The sequence below is a fragment of the Urocitellus parryii genome, chromosome 6 (assembly GCF_045843805.1).
Source record: "Urocitellus parryii isolate mUroPar1 chromosome 6, mUroPar1.hap1, whole genome shotgun sequence".
Lineage (NCBI taxonomy): Eukaryota > Metazoa > Chordata > Mammalia > Rodentia > Sciuridae > Urocitellus > Urocitellus parryii.
In genome coordinates, this window is record NC_135536.1 from 48,629,526 (window position 1) to 48,648,749 (window position 19,224).

General features: G+C 36.6%; 1 protein-coding gene across 1 annotated transcript in view; it reads right to left on the minus strand.

The window, feature by feature from the left end:
* Slc25a21 (solute carrier family 25 member 21) overlaps positions 1–19,224 on the minus strand; it is a 461,783-nt gene that overhangs the window by 125,538 nt on the left and 317,021 nt on the right. The window contains exon 3 of the mRNA XM_077800003.1: positions 15,712–15,795. Coding sequence (XP_077656129.1) covers positions 15,712–15,795 — 84 coding nt within the window. The remainder of the gene's footprint in view (positions 1–15,711; positions 15,796–19,224) is intronic.

Genomic DNA, 19,224 nt, shown 5'->3' on the forward strand with positions numbered 1-19,224 from the left:
GAAGAATGAAGCAGGTGGCATCACTATACCATAACTTAAACTATACTACAGAGCAATAGTAACAAAAACAGCATGGTAATGCCACCAAAACAGACTGGTAGACCAATGGTACAGAATAGAGGACACAGAGACTAACCCACATAACTACAGTTATCTTATATTAGACAAAGGAGCCAAAAACATGCATTGGAGCAAAGATAGCCTCTTCAACAAACAGTGCTGGGAAAACTGGAAATCCATATGCAACAAAATTAAATTAAACTTCTATCTCTCACCATACACAAAACTCAACTCAAATATTGCTGATTAAAATTCCATTGTGTATATATGCCAGTAGATCAAGGACCTAGGAATTAAACCAGAGACTCTCATCTATTAGAAGAAAAAGTAGGCCCTAATCTTCATCATGTGGGATTAGACCCCATCTTCCTTAATAAGACTCCTATAGTACAAAAATTAAAACCAAGAATCAGTAAATGGGATGGATTTAAACTAAAAAGTTTCTTCTCAGCAAAAGAAACAATCTGCAAGGTGAATAGAGTCTACATTTTGGGAGCAAATTTTTACCCCTCACACATCAGACAGACCACTAATCCCAGCTCTATTTTTGTATTTTATTTAGAGACAGGGTCTCACTGAGTTGCTTAGTGCCTGGCTTTTGCTGAGGCTGGCTTTGAACACATGATCCTTATACCTCAGCAGCTGGAATTACAGGCATGCACCACCACACCTAGCTTCTATAGCTTCTTAAGTTTTCCTCCCTATTCTTCTCCTTCTTATGTTATTTTAATTTTTCAAGGTTTATTGGATTTTCTTCCAGCTCATTTTTATAGATTTCAAGTCTCTGCTGAAACACTCCATTTTTCTATATTCTTTATTTATTGCTTTTTTAAAAAGCCCCTGTCTGTCAAACAGAGAATTATCATATAATCTGGTGATTCCAATTCTAGGTATACTCCCAAAAGAAGTGAAAGTAAGGACTTGAACAGATATTCACAACCTATGAGTGGGCAAATACCTTGAGAAAAAATTGCATAAAGATTTTTGCGTTTACCATTTGACCCAGTTATATACTCAGGTATATACCAAAAGTACTTAAAATCAGCATACTATAGTGATGTGGCAACATCAATGTTTATAGAATCTCAATTCACAATAGCAAAGTGATGAAACAAACATAAGTACCCTTCAACAGATGAATGGATAAAGAATGTGGTAAATATGCACAATGGAATATTACTTAGCCATAAAAAAGAATGAAATTATGGCATTAGTAAATGGATGGAACTGGAGACTATCATGGTAAGTGAAATAAGTCAATCCCCACAAAATCAAAAGTCAAGTGTTCTCTGATATGTGGATGGAAACACAATAAGGGTGAGTATGGAATAAAAGTTCATTGGATTAGATAAAGGGGGATGAAGGGAAAGGAGGGGGAATGGGAATACAAAAGACAGTAGAATGAATCTGACACAACTTTCCTATGTTCATATATAGGAATGTTCATCAGTATAACTCCATATTATGTTGAACCACAAGAATGGGAAGTTATACTCTATGTATGTATAATATGTCAAAATACACTCCACTGTCATGTATATCTACAAAGAACAAATTTTTTAAAAGAATGATACAAAAATACTAAAAAAAGAACATAAACTAGTGTGAAGCATCATTAGTTATCATCAAAATGAAAAAAAAAATCAATGAAACATTTTGTCAGAAACAGAATGTCAGAGTCACATATTGATATTGTGAAAAGCTTTTGAATCTGCAGAAAGGTGATGTTTAATATTTTGTGTGTACTAAAGAATTTATTATTAGATAGATGAATATGTTGGCTATTAGGAAACAATGTTTTAAATAATTTACAGCCCAACATGATATTTTGTTACTTACTAAAAAATAAAAAGTTTAGGGTTCTCTATCTCTCAAGGGACTCTCTTTCTTGGGTTTGGCTGGGCACTTCAGGGCCTGGATTCCCCTCCTCGCCAGGCCGCTATATAATCTGCCCAAGGAAGGAGTCCCTGAGGGCCACCGTAGCCTTAAAGGTTGTGGTGGGGTGCTTTCCTTGCAGGTGGGCAAAGAGATTTGCTGGACGATAATCAACATATTGCAAGAGGGTGGATTCGGGGCACTGGGGGTGAAAAGATTGGAGGTTTGTCTAAAGAGGTGTGGACTATCTCGAAATCCCTGCGGAAGGACAGTCCAGGTTAGTTGTCGAGAATGTCTGGTGGTGGGATCTGTCCAGGTAAAGGCAAAAAGATCTTGTGATTCAGTTCAAGGGGAATGGAGAAGAAAGTATTAAATCTATGACCAAGAAGAGGGTGGCAGTGTGGGGGATCTGAGATAGCAGGGTGTATGGGTTGGGAACCAAAGGATGTATGGGCCTAATGGAGGTGTTGATGAGTTGTAGGCCCAGAAGAGCTTTTGTGGACAGGGGGTATTGAGCCTGATTGAGGAAGGTGTTGGGATCTTTCAGATGAATGTTAGCTGGTGGGCAGGAAACAGTGGAAGGTGTGTGGGTATCCCATACAATCGGGTCAACCAGGTTTATAGGTAGGGGGTCCTTTTTAGTTTGGTGTTTCATGTCAGCCTCACAAGTGGAGCAGAATGGCCAGTCTTCTGCCAAAAGGGCCAGAAAAGATGAACAGGCCTGACTGATGACAGGAGCCCAGATGTTGATTGTTGTATTGAATTTAGAGAGAATATTTCAGTTGAGCAAAGGAACTGGACATTGGGGCATAACTAGGAACATCTGAGAGAATGCAAAGTTGTCTATGGAACAGAGTAACAGGGGAGTCTTTTTTGGATAGATGGTCTTTCCTCCTACCCCGACAATAGGAGAGGTGGACGGCACTGTTTGCCCCCAGAATTCTGTCAGGACTGAGAAGGTAGCCCCGGTGTCAAGGAGAAAGTCAACCTTGTGTCCATCCATCTGAATCCATACCCTGGGTTCCTGTCCATTGATCGTTACGGCCGAGGACAAGGACCCAAGGCTCGGTCAATTGATTGCCATTTTCAGAAGGTCAGAGGGTTCCCTGGCCATAGGCCTCCTATAGGATCTAGGACAGTCAGAGCCCCAAAGACCTTGTTATTGGATATTTAGGGCATGGGGTACGTGGAGTGCATAGTGTGGGGCATGCCCTGGCCCAATGTCCCTCCTTGCCACATTTGAAGCAGGCGCCCAGGGGGGTTTTCGGTGATGGGTGGCCACCCAAGGAAGCACCCTGCAGGACCTGGGCGAGCATCTGAAATTTCTCAGTCTGGGGGGTGGCAGGGCCTTGTTCGAGCTTTTTTAGTTTGCCCAGATGTTGGGGTAGCTCTGTGAGAGGAAATATGATGGCTATCTGGGTTTTCGGGATCTAGGTTACTGCTGTGTAAACCAATCCAGAAATTCCAATGGGGTCTCTTGTAATTTTTGGAAATTGAAAGCCTTACATGCTGCTTTTTTGAGCCCAGCAATAATACATGTGGAGAATTGGTCTCTACTCTGTATGCCAGCTTGTGTATTATAATCCCAGTCTGGAGTTTCTGGGGCAGCAAGTGGCCCCAGAGAGTGATTGGGATTAACTTGGTGAGTTTCATCCGCATGGGCTCTGGCAAGTTCCCAGACTCTGGTATGTTCCTCAAGAAGGAGAGTATTAGCCAATAACATATAAGTGAGGCTATAAGTCTGGAGGACCCATTGAAACTCTCTTCTGTGGTGAATGAGCCCAACCTTCCCTTGAGTTGCGTGAGGTCATTCATAGAGAACAGGACATGTACCTGGATAATGCCATCAGGTCCAGCAACCTCTCTTAAGGGGGCCATGGTTTGTGGGACTAGGGAGTGGGACCTAGTTTGGGGGGACTAAAGGTGTCGGCCGAGTCAGGGGGAACACCTGAGGGGCTGGATGGAGCCGACGGGAAGGTCGGTAGGGATGGGGTTCATCTGCTGGATAGGTCAGGGTGAGAATGAAGAAGAAAAAAAGCCTTAACATAGGGGATCTCCTTCCACTTTTTCGAGTGCTCGCAGAAGTTAAACAGATCTCTGAGAATTGCAGGATCCAGCAATCTTCCTGGGGGCCATTGACTTTGATTGTCCAATTGATAGTAAGGTCAATCTGTGTGCAGAATTTAATAAGGGGGAGTCTGCAGGGAGGGAAGAAGAGGCCCCCATAGGTCAGGAGAGGGACAAGGGTGGTTGAGAGAGAGAGAGAGAGAGAGAGAGAGAGAGAGGAGTGCCTGTTCTTCCACCCCTCAGTACCTCCCACTCATGAACTGGGTTCCAGAGAGTCCACCGTGACCGTGAAAGGTCGTGGTGGGGTGCGTTCTCTCCTCCAGATTGGGCGTCAGAGGTTTGCCGGACGATCACGGTCAAAGCCCCTGCATAGCACGTCTGAAGTTGGATACCCGATAGGGGAACTCACCTACTGAAGAGCCAGTGTTGTGTGAGTAGCAGCAGCTCTCGAAAGAGTGGACGATGACGGCAAGCCTTGAGAGAGGGGGCCCTCAAGCATTGAGGAGTTCCCCCTCCCGGGTTTTGGCTTGTTGTTGGAGAAAATGCCTGTTTATTGAGGAACAGCTCTGCATATTTATAGAGCCGAGGGTGGTTTGACAGTTATGACAGTTTAATGGTTGAACGGTTTGACATTTGGCATGGGGTGCTTTCTGACTGGTGGGTAAGGATAATGTGAGTCAGTAGGGCTAGTCTGATTGGTGGGTAAGGATCATGTGAGCCAGAAGGGCTACTCTGATTGGTGGGTAAGGAACATGTGACGGCTCTTCTGGGGGGGGGATGGGGAAGTTAGTCTTTGGAGCCTGGGTGACTCCCAACAAGGAAACAATGTTTTAAATAATTTATAGCCCAACATGATATTTTGTTACTTATTAAAAATAGTTTAGGTTCAGTTCTTGGCAGTTTTCCTATTCTCCAGGACTTTTGCTCCTTAGGTTCCAGCCATTTGGCAACTCTGAATGCCAACTTACAATTCTCCTCCTCAGTCAGATTGACTTGATCTTGTCTCTGTTCCCAACCCTTTCCATGAGACTTAGTAAAGCCTTTAGGTAAAAACCCTGGGAGAATATACCCTCACTTAGGTATATTTCCTTTCCTCAGATCTGGTAGCCTTTCATAGCCCCATTGTTTGGTACCTCTTGCATGCCTTCAAATAGTAGTTTTGTGTATTTTGTCTCATGTTTATTGCTGTTTTCAGTAGGAGGGTTGTTTCAATACTAGATATTCTCATGATTGGAACAAAAAGTTTAATATGTCTTTTAAAATTCAACTCTTGATTTTGTTCTTATTTAAATGTGTGTGTATATATATATATATATATATATATATATATATATAGTTGTTGATAGATCTTTATTTTATTTATTTATATGTGATGCCGAGAATCGAACCTACATGCCTCACACATGCCAGGCAAGTGTGCTACTGCTGAGCCACAGCCACAGCCCCTTTAAATGTACTTTTGTTTTTACTTCATTTGATCTTTTTATTGGCCAGAAAATTCGGTTCTCACCTATACTGTTTTTGGTTCCTCTGTTTATTAAAACCCCAGGCAGAAAGTTTTGCAAGGAGAACAGTAGTGAAGACAGGATACATTCAAAGCTAGGGAAGAACCTGGTTTGCACTTCACTTGGGTCTTAGCCCCTCCAGTTTTCCTAATTAGATCCCCCAATACCACCCCACATCACCTGCCAATGGCAGATTCCACGAGTTTAAAAACTATATGCTGAAATTCAACCCGTCACCTTCAGGCACCTACATGTTATTAAGATAATTCTACCTTCCTGAGATTGTTTGATGTTGCTTTTCTGTAAACAAATTATCATGTTTAGTAACTTGGTCAATGTATGGGAAAGTTGTTTGTTCTGATTTGACTCTATTTTCTAAATGAATGTGGAGAGAATAGCTAAGTATTGAAACCAGTAATTATTCAATTAATTTCAGTAAAAAAATGTTGGATGATGATTATATACAAAGAACTGTGTTATATGCTATTAAAGCCCCAAATATAACTTCATCAGAGTTCTACATATTTAAATTGTGAGATTATAAATAATTAGCTTCACATGAAATACTAAAACTATTTAACAATTGTTGTGTACATATTTATATGCCATGAATTAATACTGAATGCTAGCAGCACAGTAAAGTAGGCACTATTATTATCTCCTTATTACAAATAGGGAACTGAGATATAATGAAGGTAAGTCATTTGCTAAAGGTCCCAAAACATATAAGTGAATTCTACTCTGACTCAAAAGGTAAGCATTGTCATAGAGGAACACAAAATGCTATAAAAGAATGGATGAACAAAATTATTTCTACTTTAAATGGTGAAAGAAGATATCAAAGAGCTGGTAGCATATAAGTTGGGCATTTATAGATGACCAGCATTTTCGTAAATTGGATCAGGTATTCTTGGTTAATGAACATGTATTAGAAAATTAACTTCTAATATTAGAATTAAATTAAATGTATTATTTTATTCTTAAATGCTGTCTCTTATATTGCACGAGATTTTCCTGGTAATTCCTTTTGAAATGTTGTCTGTCATCTCATGGTATGATGATGCCATACTGCAGAATACATTTGTAGTCCAATTTCATTTGTTCAAGAGATTTGTTTCTTTTTTTTGAAAAATTAAATTTTGTTTTTCTTGAATGTTAATCTTAGGACCCAATCTATTTCTGGGACACTGACAAAATTCCCTTGTGCTGAAGTTTTCTTGTGTGTAGACCAAAAACCTTCTTGTAACCAACGATACCCTTTCTTCTCTATCTTCTCTAGATGTTATACAGTTACATGAGATAAGGGACGACACTTTGAACCAACAAAGAAAATGGCATAAATCTGAGGTATTGCTTCTGTTATGATTAATACCACTCCATGGTTTTAAAAATAATCACTATTATAACAATAGCATCTGAATTTTCTCTCTTCCTCCAGTTTCAAATCATCTACAAGATCTGAATGAAAAGTACAGCTGAAGTCATAGACTAGCCCCCAAAGCATGAAATCAATGATGAAGATAAAATGTTAACTGTGTCTATGTCAAATCATGTCTCTTATTTTCTACAATATAATAGTCAGGCTCAGGTAGAAGAGTGCTTTTAGGAGGTTTTCTTTCTCGTTCTCATTTTAAAATGTTCATTTTAACAATGACTAGAAAAAGGATTTTGGTTTTGGTAAAGAACCCCCGCCCCCCCCACACACACACACTTCTAGTCCATTAGAAACCCAAAATAAGTTAAAATAAAGGCATGAAAATATTTCCAATGGGATAAGCTCTGCTCAGGCTCTCAATTGAGATACCAACCTTCCAGGAAGACTACTACTTCCCCCACCCAGCAACAACTGGTCCTCCTTTCCTTCTTATTCCCATTATGAGTGGACAGAGACTGTGTTTGGTCCTTTAATCAGAACTTGCTGACAGGCTGACATGGCTGTGAAGGTTTTCACTCACTTTTTGTCAACAGTTAAATCCTTACTGAAGACCAGTTGGTAAGTCAGAAAGTGCTGTTAGTTTTAGGCTGTGGTTCAAGGAAGTGTGATTGTCACTTGCATTCTATGGTGGTGATAGGGAGATCTAGGAGCTGACCCAATTTTAAAGGTCACCTTGTGGACAGAAAAAAAAGACTTCTGATTTAGAAAAAGAAATAGAACTCTGGGACATGGGAAGACTGGGTGCCCCTTATTTGAGTACTCTGAAAATTTATCACCTTCTCCCTGATTGTGAAATTGTTTAGAGCCTGCTTTACTTTACCACCCAATGCAGCCATAGTTGACAACTATGTGTTTTGGCAGTGGTGTCAAATATTCTGGTAATATATAAACGCCAAATAATGCAACAATGGTTCAATGGCCTGGATATTTAAAAATACTGAAATAAGCTACTGCCTATTCTTCTTTGGTATCCTGCCTTCAAACCCTTTGTCCTTTCATTCTCAATCTTGAATTGCTAAGCAATCTAGGTTTAAAATTATCTTTAACGTTAACTTTCTATAAAAAGAAATTACAGTTGGTATTCTATATTCACAGGTTCTGCATCCAGGGATTCAGCCAACCATGGGAAAAATATATGGCATAAATCTGAGGTATTGCTTCTGTCATGAATCAATACCTTGGCTGGTTGATTTTGGTCCTGGAGATTGAACTTGGAGGCACTTAACCACTGAGCCAGATCCCCAGCCTTTTTTTAAAAATATTTTTTATTTTGAGATAGGGTCTTGCTAACTTTCTTAGAGCCTTGCTAAGTTGCTGAGGCTGCCTTTGAATTTGGGAACTTCCTGCCTCAGCCTCCAAAGCCACTGGGATTACAGGAATGATCCACCACTCCTGGCCAAACACATTTTAAAAAATTGCATTACTGAACATGTCCAGATTTTCTTCTTCTTAACATTTTCCCCCTAAACAATATGGTATAATAACTATTTACATAGCAGTTATATTAGCTATTATAATTATTTTTGGGTTATTTCAAGCATTTGAAAGCATGTAAATAGGTCATTTGAAAATACTTGAGGGACTTGAGCATCCATGAACTCTGATGTCTTCTAATGGTCCTGGGAGTGATCTTGAGGATACCAAGGGATGCCTATACACATATTTTATGACTAAAATTTTCTAAAACATAGATAAACCATTTTTAAAAGGAACACCCTTTTTATTTTATTTATTTTAAGAACAATAATAGTATAGCCTTGTTTGAAGTGAGCATCTCTTGTATTCCTTTCTAAAACAAGAAACTTGAAAGAAGAAAACAGCTTTAGACTGCCAGAGTCACATTTCGGACCTAGGCCCATCACTCAAAAGACCTGTCAGATAAAGTTGCTATAGTTTATTCTCCATATTAAAATCTGCTTTGTTCTTTTTTTCTTAGGTAAAGAGGAAACTTGCCATAACATCATTAAGAATTCTAGGCAGGCCAGGGTTAAACTGTTTTGTTAGTACTAGGCTGGGGGCATGGGAGAGTGCAACTGTCAGCTTGCAATCTGTGGTGATGACAGCAAGAAGATCTAGGAGGTAGCATAGCTAAGCTTTTCTACTTTGCTCATGGCCACTACATAAAAGCAAGAATGCACTCGACAGAGCTCCAGTGGGTGCCAAGGAGGGTCTCTCTGGTAATATATAAAGGAGAAGAGAGAAGGCAGTCAGGTACCAGGAAATTCATCATTGGAAGTCACAGTGCACCTCTGGCACCCACCAAAAAAAAAAAAAAAAAAAGACTTCACCTGGGTAAACCAGGCTTGCAAGTCCATCAGTATACTCAATATACATACAACTGATTTGCTGCCAATTATTTGTGGACTGGGCTGTAGACCCCATCTGAGAGATGACTCAGATCTTTGTAAACTTTAATGGATCAAGAGTCAGATAAGAGGGACTAGCTCTAGGATCAAAAACTGTTGATGCCAAGAACAGTGCACCTTGCTCTAGCTTTGTAATGCTGGGTAGATTGGTAGGTTTCTGTTAGTCAAACATCCAGCCACAACAACTACTGGACCTTGTGAAGTTGGAACTTGGTTTAGGTATGAGGATGCTGACTATATAATACCTATAATTCCTGGCTGTGGGAAGAATTACTTCTTTTCTTGCCTCTTTGACCATGATACTTCCTGACCCTTACTTTTCTGAGACCACCTTACATAGGATAGGGGCAGGTCTTTCTACTGCCTGAGGATGCTTTAAAATCAGTCAGCCATCTTAGATTAGGTAAAACATTTTTTAAAAACTGTTGACCTACTAAGATACCAAATTAAGCCAAAGGTCTTGGAGTAAGTACACCGATAAAAAAAAAAAATATGTTCAAATCTTACCAAGTTGTTGACTTAGAGTTGTAGACATCCTACTTCCTTTGTCTGTGTCACAAGCCACTCATTCCTCCTTCTTAATGAAAACAAGAGGGAGTGATTATACCTCCTGGGGCTGTGCCATTTATGCCGTCTGAAAGGCACTTAAATGAGTGGCACATTATCTCACACATCTGGAGTTTACCAAATTAGCCAATTATGCTGGAGCTCATAAAATGAGGCCTTAAATGTCATTTAACTAGAAAATATTATAATCACCAAGTGGTCTGATTGTAAGATGATACTTGGGGCAGCATCAGTGGTTACAGAAAACAAATCGTGAAACAAAACACAGTTCAACTGCCCCCCCCCAACGCAACCACATATTTTCTACAGTAATACTTTCTGAAGAGTACCATATTTCTGAAGGCACCAGCAATCAACATGTTTCTCATTTGAAACTAAGTTTAATCTGACCTAGCTGTTTCCTAGTTATTTGCCTCAAGCAAACCAATGCCCAAGAGTTGTTCTCATAAGAGAGCTAAGAAACATACAGGATGAGAGTAGACTGACTAAAAACCATGAACTTGTGGATTAAGTCTTGAGTTGCCAGAAGATTGTGGTGCTGCCTCAAAATCGCCAAGATTTGGTTGACTGAACATATGTACCGGCTTCCCAGAGTTTTCATACTTTAGTTAAGGAATAGATAAAAGCTGCTTTAAATTGCTGTGTTATTTGAAAGTAGAAATACCAAAGATTATAGAATATCAATTTAAAAATTAGGAGTTGATAGCACTATTTCCATATTGTCTTCCTGTCAGTTCTAAATCATTTTTTCCTCTCCTTATTTCAGAAAGAATGGCTACTTAGAGTACTAGCAGTGGAGGAGAGTAAGGTTTGGGTGGGAAGATTGTCCTGGTTTTACATTAACATAATTTATAATCTCCTCATCCCTCTATGAACACCTCAGTGACTCTTAATTAAAGGACTGACAAGTACCAAAGCCTTCCTGAGATATTCGAGGCAAAGGGAAATGAGGCTGATATGTGGGCACATGGTTAACAGGGACACTAGCCATTGTTTAACAGTTTACAGAAAGGAACTTAGTGGCTTTAGAGGCTCCTAATAAACTAGACTGCATCTTTATAGCTTTGGGGCTCACTTTATTATACAATAGATGAAACTATTAGTTAATTCTGTCAAACCAGAGAAAAATAAAGAATCATGGTGATAACAGAGATATCATTAACAATGACAATAACACATTCCTTTCCTGCCTTCATTCCCTTTGAAGTTCTCCTTTCTTTCTGAAAACAGCCTTCTTGGTAAAAGTCAATTAATTATGAAAATTCCATATGATAGAAACCTCTACCCAGAATTTAGAAGGCTTAAAAAACTTAAATTAATCTAATCTCTGAAAAACTATATTGAAAACCCATGATGTTAATAAAAGTACAATCTTTCTGTGTTTTTGGAACCTTAGAAGCAATAAAGGGGTTTAGACTCATGTGGTTGAGCAACTGTCTTTTGGAAGCATATGAATTCTAGGCAGAGAAGTGGGAAATGGGTGGGTCTCTAAGAATGGTGGTGAGTATCACTTCACTTTCTTACAGTGGGGAAATGGGGGTATTTGCACAGATTCTAAATGTACATATTCTTAGCGTTTTTCAAAGGGAAAGGACTAATTTTCAAAAGTTACAACATGGAGGAGAGATCCTAATAGTCAAACTAACTAGTATTAATCTCCTCATAGACCAAAGAGAAAACCAACCTTTATGCATCTGGGAAAGAAGAACATCTTTAAAAACACAGTATACTCCAAATAACAAAATTAAAAAGATATGCTTTTGCTAGAGGAAAAAAAATCTAACACAGCATGTATTAAAATGTTTTCTTTTCTTTTTCTTTCTTTTTTGTTTGCTTGACTTTCTTTAACCTAAGGCTATGAAATGCTTTTGCTCCATATCAAAATTAACAAGCAAATTTTTCTTTTGTATTTTGACAAATATTTTCATTTCTAAGATGAGAACCTTTTGGCCTTTGGTTAACAAATAGATGACCAGATCTACAGGCAGTGCAGAAAAATATCAGTTTGTTCTAGAAGCAATTATACATACAGTATAGGAAAAGCCCAATTTTTCTATGCAAGGACCACACATACTGTGTGTTTGTTATATTTTTGGTATCAAAGCAGAAACATCAATTTTTTTTTTCTTAAAACACACATGAAATGAAGACCTTGGCTAAGAAACGCCCACATCCAATTCAGATATCTGTTACAGCTTACAGAACTTGGCAATGCTGAAGTGACTGTTTCACCAGAAAGGGAAATTCAGTTACTAGGTAACACACTATGATTTCTTTAACTTTTATACATTGAGTGAAATACACATGATTTTTTATCCCACTTATTGTTAATAGAAGTGTATTGTCAGTGTATGGCACTTAGATATCATATCTTCAAAGTCATAGCAAGAAGGATTTGCTGATCCTTTGTCACTAGATCACTAGAAAATATTTAATCAGGTCTCAAGATCATTATTATAACTTCAGAGAGGGTGGTCTACTGCATAAACTATTGTCTCTGTTTCACTTTGCAGCATTATGATGTTGCTGTGATGACTTTCATTTCTGTTTAGTATTCACATACTGTCTTCCACTCAGTACAAACACAGCATCAGGAATATAGAGCTAAATGGGGTTTGGCCCTTAGAGAAATATAATCTTGGGTTGGAGAGGGAGAAAGGGTAGTGTGTACTATATTTTATATACCATACTTACATAAGGAAAGAAGGAAGGAAGGAAGGAAAGGAGGGAGGGAGGGAAGGAGGAAAGAAGAGAGGAGAGAAAGAAAGAGGGAAAATAATTTGGCATGTGGTAGACAAGAGATGGTCAGGCTGGGGAAATTTGCAATCACCTTTGAATGAAGAGGGGTAGTTCCTTGGGTGGATTAGGAGTTTGGGTCCTCGAGGAATAGAGAACATGAAAAAGCCATGACAGTGTGAGAGATCAGAGGACTGCAAACCATTTGCTTTTCCTAGAACCTATCTGTGTATGCAGAAGGAGCCGGGAGAAGAAGGGAGGGCCATACAAGGAAGGGCTCTGCACACTAAGGAAGGAATTTAAACTTTATACTGCAGGGCATGTTTTTACATAGTCCCCAAATACTCTAAAGATAAAATAATTAAAACAGTATGATACTGACATAGAGATAATTAATGAAACAGAACAGGAAATGGAGAAACAAAAGAAACTCTAGATGATGCTATATGCAGAAGTGTAATATGTGAAAAGTAGCATTTTCAATTCATGAGTAAAGGATGGATTTTTTCAACAAGTGGTGTTTGGACAATTGACTAATCATTTCAAAATGAAATTTAATTCCTGTATATCAAACTGTACATTTCTTAAAGATTCTGGAATAAATTAAAGATTTAAATGTAAAAAACAAAAACAAAAAAATAAGAAAATATTTGTAACCTTGGGGTTAGAGACTGTTTCGTTTTTATTTTAGTGTGACATCAGACAGTTCAAAGGACTGGTAGGATCACATGTAAGTTTTCAAAAGTCAAACTTCTGAAAGGATAAGTAAGACACTACAGTTGTAAGCAAATGACAAGTTAGGAAAATGTTTGCAATCTATGTAACAGTCAAAGAATTTATTTCTGTAATATATATTAAGTTCCTACATATCAATTTAAAAACTAACCTGAGAGAAATAAATGAAGAACACAAATTGGCAAGAATTGAAAGAAATGATACCTCATGATAAAAAAGTATGCTCAATGCCAGTAACAATAAGAGGAACACAATTAAGACAGTTTCATTTTTAGTTTGTCAGATGGTCAGCAGGAGATACATGTCAGGGAAAGATATCACACATAATGATTAATAATGTCCCATATTTGAGAGAGCATGGAGCAATATGAACTCTCAAATACTGAGTATAAAATCAGTACATACTTTTTGGAAGGTAATTTGTCAGCATCTATAATACAATGTGTGCATATAATTTGATCCTAGAAATCCATAGCTAGCAATTTATTTTATATAAATGTGTAAATATAAAATATACTTAAAATATAAATACCATATTTAAAAAAAATAAATATATTTCTAAAATTCAAGTATATGTATGTGAGTGTGTGTCTGTGTGTGTGTGTGTGTGTGTGTGTGTGTGCATTGTACTGGTGTTTATAATAGCAAAAATCTGGAAACAACATAAAAATCCACCAAAGGGACTACTTTAATAAATTGTAGCTCACAGATAAATAATTATGTTGTTGTTAAAAAGAATATACTGACATGGAAAGATATCCATGAGATAGCATTACTTGAAATAAATGATTATCAGAATAGCACTTATAGTATAATTTGGCAAGAGAGGTAGTGACTACAGTGATTAAAAGCAAGGATTTTGGGTCAACTGACTTAAATTTGGTTTAAAAGTGCTTTCCACCACTTATCAGATAAGTAAAAATGACTAGCTTCTCTAAATCTTGGTTTCTTTATCTGTCCAACTGGAAAGGTACATAGCTCAACATTGTAGGGAGAATTCCTAGAACATAAGGAGGCTAAATATATGCTAGTTATTATTATTGCTAATAAAATTTTGAATAATTATCATTTTAAAGATCTTTAAATAAAAACAACTTTCAAAAGCAAATGTAATATGTTTAGTATTATAAAGTATAATTTAAAAATGATACAGTACAATCTTTAACTGTGTTATATAAGAAATTTTAGCTTATGTGAGCAATATATTCTATTTATCTGATCATTTACCAGATATGATAATGACTTTGATGCATCAATTTTTGACAAATCTTTTTAAATTTTTATTATGGATTTACTATGAAATTCCACTGACTATAGAATCTGTAGATATTAAAGAGAACAGAAGAGATATATATATATATGTATATATTTACTTTTTTCTAGAGTATTTATTTATTATTTATTTTATTTAAGTAAAATAATAAATCAAAAGTTTATGATCTGTTAAAACATTCATTATTCCATTACACCTTAAGGTCTTTTATATATGTTTAATTTTATTGGTACATTATAGTTGTACATAATAGTTGGGTCCATTTTGACATAATTGTACATGCATGAAATTTTATTTACTCCATTTTAGTCTCTAGTGCTTCCTTCCTCCCTACCTCTATCCTCCTCCTTCTATTCTACTGATCTACCTTGCACTCATTTATGTATTTTTAATTGGCTCTTTGTAGGTATAAAAGAAGGTGGAATTCACTGCAGTATATTTATACATGCATACAGAATAATTTGTGAAATCCATTCTGCATTTCTTCCCCTTTCCCTTCCCTCCTCTCTCCCTCTCACTGTCCTTCTACACAGCTGGTCTTCCCTCTGTCTTTATGATATCCTGCCCCACCTTTTTCCCCCTTACTGTGCTCTAGCTTCCACATGAGAATATTTGACCCTTGATTTTGAGTCGACACAGATCTGTTTTGATTGTATATTTATAAACCTTGTGCAAACAAGGAATGCATTTGTATATTATATCTAAGTACCAATATAAATAACTGTGAATTTTAGATGGTCTCCATTATGAGAAGTTTTAAAAGCCTTAATGAAATAAATTAGAAATTGTCCTCTAGTCATTAAATTGGTTATTAATACTCTTTTGGTAGTAATTATTATTAATTATTAATATTTTTGGTAGTAATTATATTATATACACATATATTATATTACATACATATAATCATATTATATACATGTTCAGTTTTTAATCATCTCAGGAAAAACATAATGAAATAGGAAGGCACACTTTTAAGTATGTTTTCCCTAATAAACTATGAAAATAAACCATTGAAAATGAGGAAACATGTTAAATAGAAACACATTAAAAAGTCTATGTCAACATAGTCTGTACAAGAAAAATAATACATACCCTTCTGTTCGGAAGATCATACGAAAGCTGTCCCCTAAGCTTTTATAACTGTTTGGATCAGTTGCATATCTCTGAATCTGGAACCTAGGAACAAAATCAATCAACAACAAGAAAAAAGAATCCAAGTTAAGGATTTCGCCAAATGACTTTTCTCATTTTTCAAAGTCTTAGAAACTCAGCTTTTTCAGATTAATTTAACATATTCTGGTCTTTGCTATAGATTTTATTGATTTATTTGCCTTATATAAGTTTGAGCTTATTTTTGTAGCCTTTAATATTATATTTCTTTGTACTTTAATAGGAACTATAGAAAAAGACTTTTTTCATCTGTTTCTTAGCTAGGCAGATGCACCCTGAGGCATTTATACTTTTTTCTTTCGTGTAAAGCATATGCAGATGTCATGTATTGCTTTAATGTATAATTCAGAAATCTGAAGATGTGAATGAAACAAATAACTCTAATTCTTATTTAAATTAGTGTTCTTTGATGATGATTTAATGTAAGGTTCGAAAATTCAGACTAACTAATATGTCCTAATTTGGCTCCTTTTTTGTAAACTTAGAATTAATTCTGGGAAAAGAAGCCTATGACTGGAGTGAAAGCTGGGATTGTATGTTGGTCTTATATTTCTTTTCCTTACTTTTAAAATTTTGTTCTAATTAGTTATACGTAACAGCAGAATGCATTTTGATACATCATATATAAATGAAGTATAATTTCTCATTTTTCTGGTTGTATATGATGTAGAATACCACCAGTCATAAGTTACATACATACATAGGATAATAATGTCTGATTCATTCTATTAACCTTCCTAGCCTCATAGCCCCTCCCTTCCCTTCACTGTATCTAATCTAAAGTAACTCTAGTCCTCCCTAACCCCTCCATTATTGTGAATTAGCATCTACATATCAGAGAAAACATTCCACCTTTGGTTTTTTGGGATTGGCTTATTTCACTTAGCATGATATTCTACAGCTTCACTCATTTACTGGCATATGCCATTATTTCATTCTTTAAGGCTAAGCAATACTCCATTGTGTGTGTGTGTGGGCGGGGGTGTATGTATCACATTTTCTTTATCCATTCATCTGTAGAAGAGCACCTAGGTTGGTTCCATAGTTTAGTTATTGTGAATTGAACTGCTTTACACATCAATATGGTTCTGTCACTGTAGTATGCTGATTTTTAAGTCCTTTGGGCATAAACCAAGGAGTGGGATAGCTGGGTCAAATGGTGGTTCCATTTCAAGTTTTCTGAGGAATCTCCATACCGCTTTCCATAAAGATTGCACAAATTTAAATTTCCACTAGCAATGTATGAGTGAACATTTTCCCCACATCCTCACCATCTTTCTTGTTGTTTGTATTCTTTTTTTGTCATGACTTTGATTTGCATATTATTCTGTATCAATCCCCTACATAGTTTTGTTCTTGTTTATATTCTTGATAATTGCCATTCCGACTGGGGTGAAATGAAATCTTAGAGTGATTATGATTTGCATTTTTCTAATTGCTAAATATATTGAACATTTTTCCATATATTTGTTTATCAATTGTATTACTTCTTCTGTGAAGTGCCTTGCTCACCATACTTTTGGTGTTAAAGTCCTTTGAGTTCTTTATATATCCTGGAGACTAATGCTCTATCTAAGGTGCATGTGGTAAATATTTTCTCCCAATCTGTAGGCTCTCTCTTTATGTTATTGATTGCTTCCTTTGCTGAGAAGAAGCTTTTTAGTTTGAATCCAACCCATGTATTGATTCTTGGTTTTACTTCTGTGCTTTAGGAGTGTTTTAAGAAAGTCAGATCATAGGCTGATATGGTGAAGATCTGAGCCTGTATTTTCTTCTATTAGGCACAGGATCTCTGTTCTAGTGCTTAAGTCTTTAATCCACTTTGAGTTGAGTTTTGTGCAGGGTGAGAGACAGAGGTTTAATTTCATTCTTCTACATACAGATTTCCAGTTTTCCCAGCACGATTTGTTGAAGAAACTTTCTTTTCTCCAATTAATTTTTTTTGCACCTTTGTCTAGTAGGACTGTATGTATGTGGATTTGTCTCTGGGTCTCCTTTTTCTGTTCAATTGGTCTATGTATCTGTTTTGGTGCCAATACCATGCCATTTTTGTTACCATAGCTCTGTAGTATAGTTTAAGGTCTGGTATTGTCATGTCTCCTGCTTCACTTTTCTTTCTAAGGATTTCTTTGGCTATTCTGGGCCTCTTATTTTTCCAAATAAATTTTATGACTGCTTTTTCTACTTATATGAAGAACATCATTGGAATTTCAATAGGAATTGTGTTAAATATGTGCAGCGCTTTTGGTAGTATGGCCATTTTGACAATATTAATTCTGCCTATCCAAGATCATAGGAGAGCTTTCCATCTTCTAAGGTCTTCTTAAATTTCTTTCTTTAGTGTTCTGTAGTTTTAATTTTAGAGGTCTTTCACATCTTTTGTTAGATTGATTTACAAGTATTTTTTTAAGCTACTGTGAATGGGATAGTTTTCCCAATTTTTCTTTCAGTTGACTCATCATTGGTATAAATCCATGCATAGCAGAATTAATTTTAACACCTATATCTCACCATGCACAAAACTCGACATGAAGTGTATCAAGGACTTAGGGATTTGACCAGAAGTGTATCAAGGACTTAGGGATTTACCTACTAGAAGAAAATATAGGCCCAACTCTCCATAATGCCAGCTTAGGAACTGACTTCTTCAACAAGACTCCTAAAGTGCAAGAAGTAAAATCAAGAATCAATAAATGGGATGGATTCATACCAAAAAGCTTTTTCACAGCAAAGGAAACAATCTAGAACTCAAAGAGAGAGCTTACACGATAGGAGAAAATCTTTGTCACCTGCACATCATACAGAACATTAATCTTCAAGATATATAAAGAACTCAAAAAACACCACAAACAAATAACCCAATCAATAAATGGGGAAAGGAACTGAACAGGCACTTCAGAGAAGAAATACAAACAGTAAACAAATATACAAAAAATGTTCAACATCTCTACCAATTAGAGAAATGCAAATTAAAACTACACTGATATTACATATCACTCCAGTCAGAATGACAATTATCAAGAATACAAGTAACAATAAAAGTTGATGAGAATGTGAGGGGAAAGTTCACTCATATATTGCTAGTGGGACTGCAAACTGGTACAACCACTCTGGAAAGCAGTATGGAAATTCCTCAGAAAAGTTGGAATAAAACCACCATTGGATCCAACTATCCCATTTCTTAATTTATACCCAAAGGACTTAAAATCAGCATACTACAGTGACACAGCCACATCAATGTTTATAGCAGCTCAATTCAAAATAGTTAAACTATGGAACCAATCTAGGTGCCCTTCAACAGATGAATGGATAAAGAAAATGTGGTGTATATATATATATATACAATGGACTATGACTCAGCCATAAAGAAGAATGAAATTATAGCATTCTCTAGTAAATGGATAGAACTGGAGACTATCATGCTAAGCGGAATAA